The 259-nt window shown below is 78.8% G+C and overlaps 1 protein-coding gene across 1 annotated transcript in view; it reads left to right on the top strand.

The window, feature by feature from the left end:
* Window positions 1-62: 62 nt before the first annotated feature.
* Window positions 63-259, top strand: part of ENDOV (endonuclease V) — a gene marked incomplete in the record, with an annotated part of 15708 nt that continues 15511 nt past the window's right edge. Inside the window, 1 exon segment of the mRNA XM_027770743.1 lies at window positions 63-125. Coding sequence (XP_027626544.1) covers window positions 70-125 — 56 coding nt within the window.

Genomic DNA, 259 nt, shown 5'->3' with positions numbered 1-259 from the left:
GGCCGCCCTGGCCCCGAGCCGCGCCTGCGCCTCCGGAAGTGACGTTCCAGGAAGGGCGCCGGGCGAGCCATGGCCCGGGAGGCCGCGGAGCTGCCGCCGGAGGAGACCCTGTTGCTCTGGAAACGGTAACGGGGTGCGGGACGCGCAGGAGCCGGGCGCCGGGGCCACGCGGGCCCTCCGGCTTCGTAACCCCCGGCCTCGGAGTCGAGGCCCCACTTCCGGCGCGTGGCGGCCCCGGGTCCCGGGCCGCGGAGTGGCG

This window comes from Tupaia chinensis, unplaced genomic scaffold (genome assembly GCF_000334495.1).
Source record: "Tupaia chinensis unplaced genomic scaffold, TupChi_1.0 Scaffold000159_1, whole genome shotgun sequence".
In the NCBI taxonomy this organism is placed as follows: domain Eukaryota; kingdom Metazoa; phylum Chordata; class Mammalia; order Scandentia; family Tupaiidae; genus Tupaia; species Tupaia belangeri.
The sequence above is the reverse complement of the archived record's forward strand: the minus strand, read 5'-3'. Positions and strand labels throughout refer to the sequence as shown.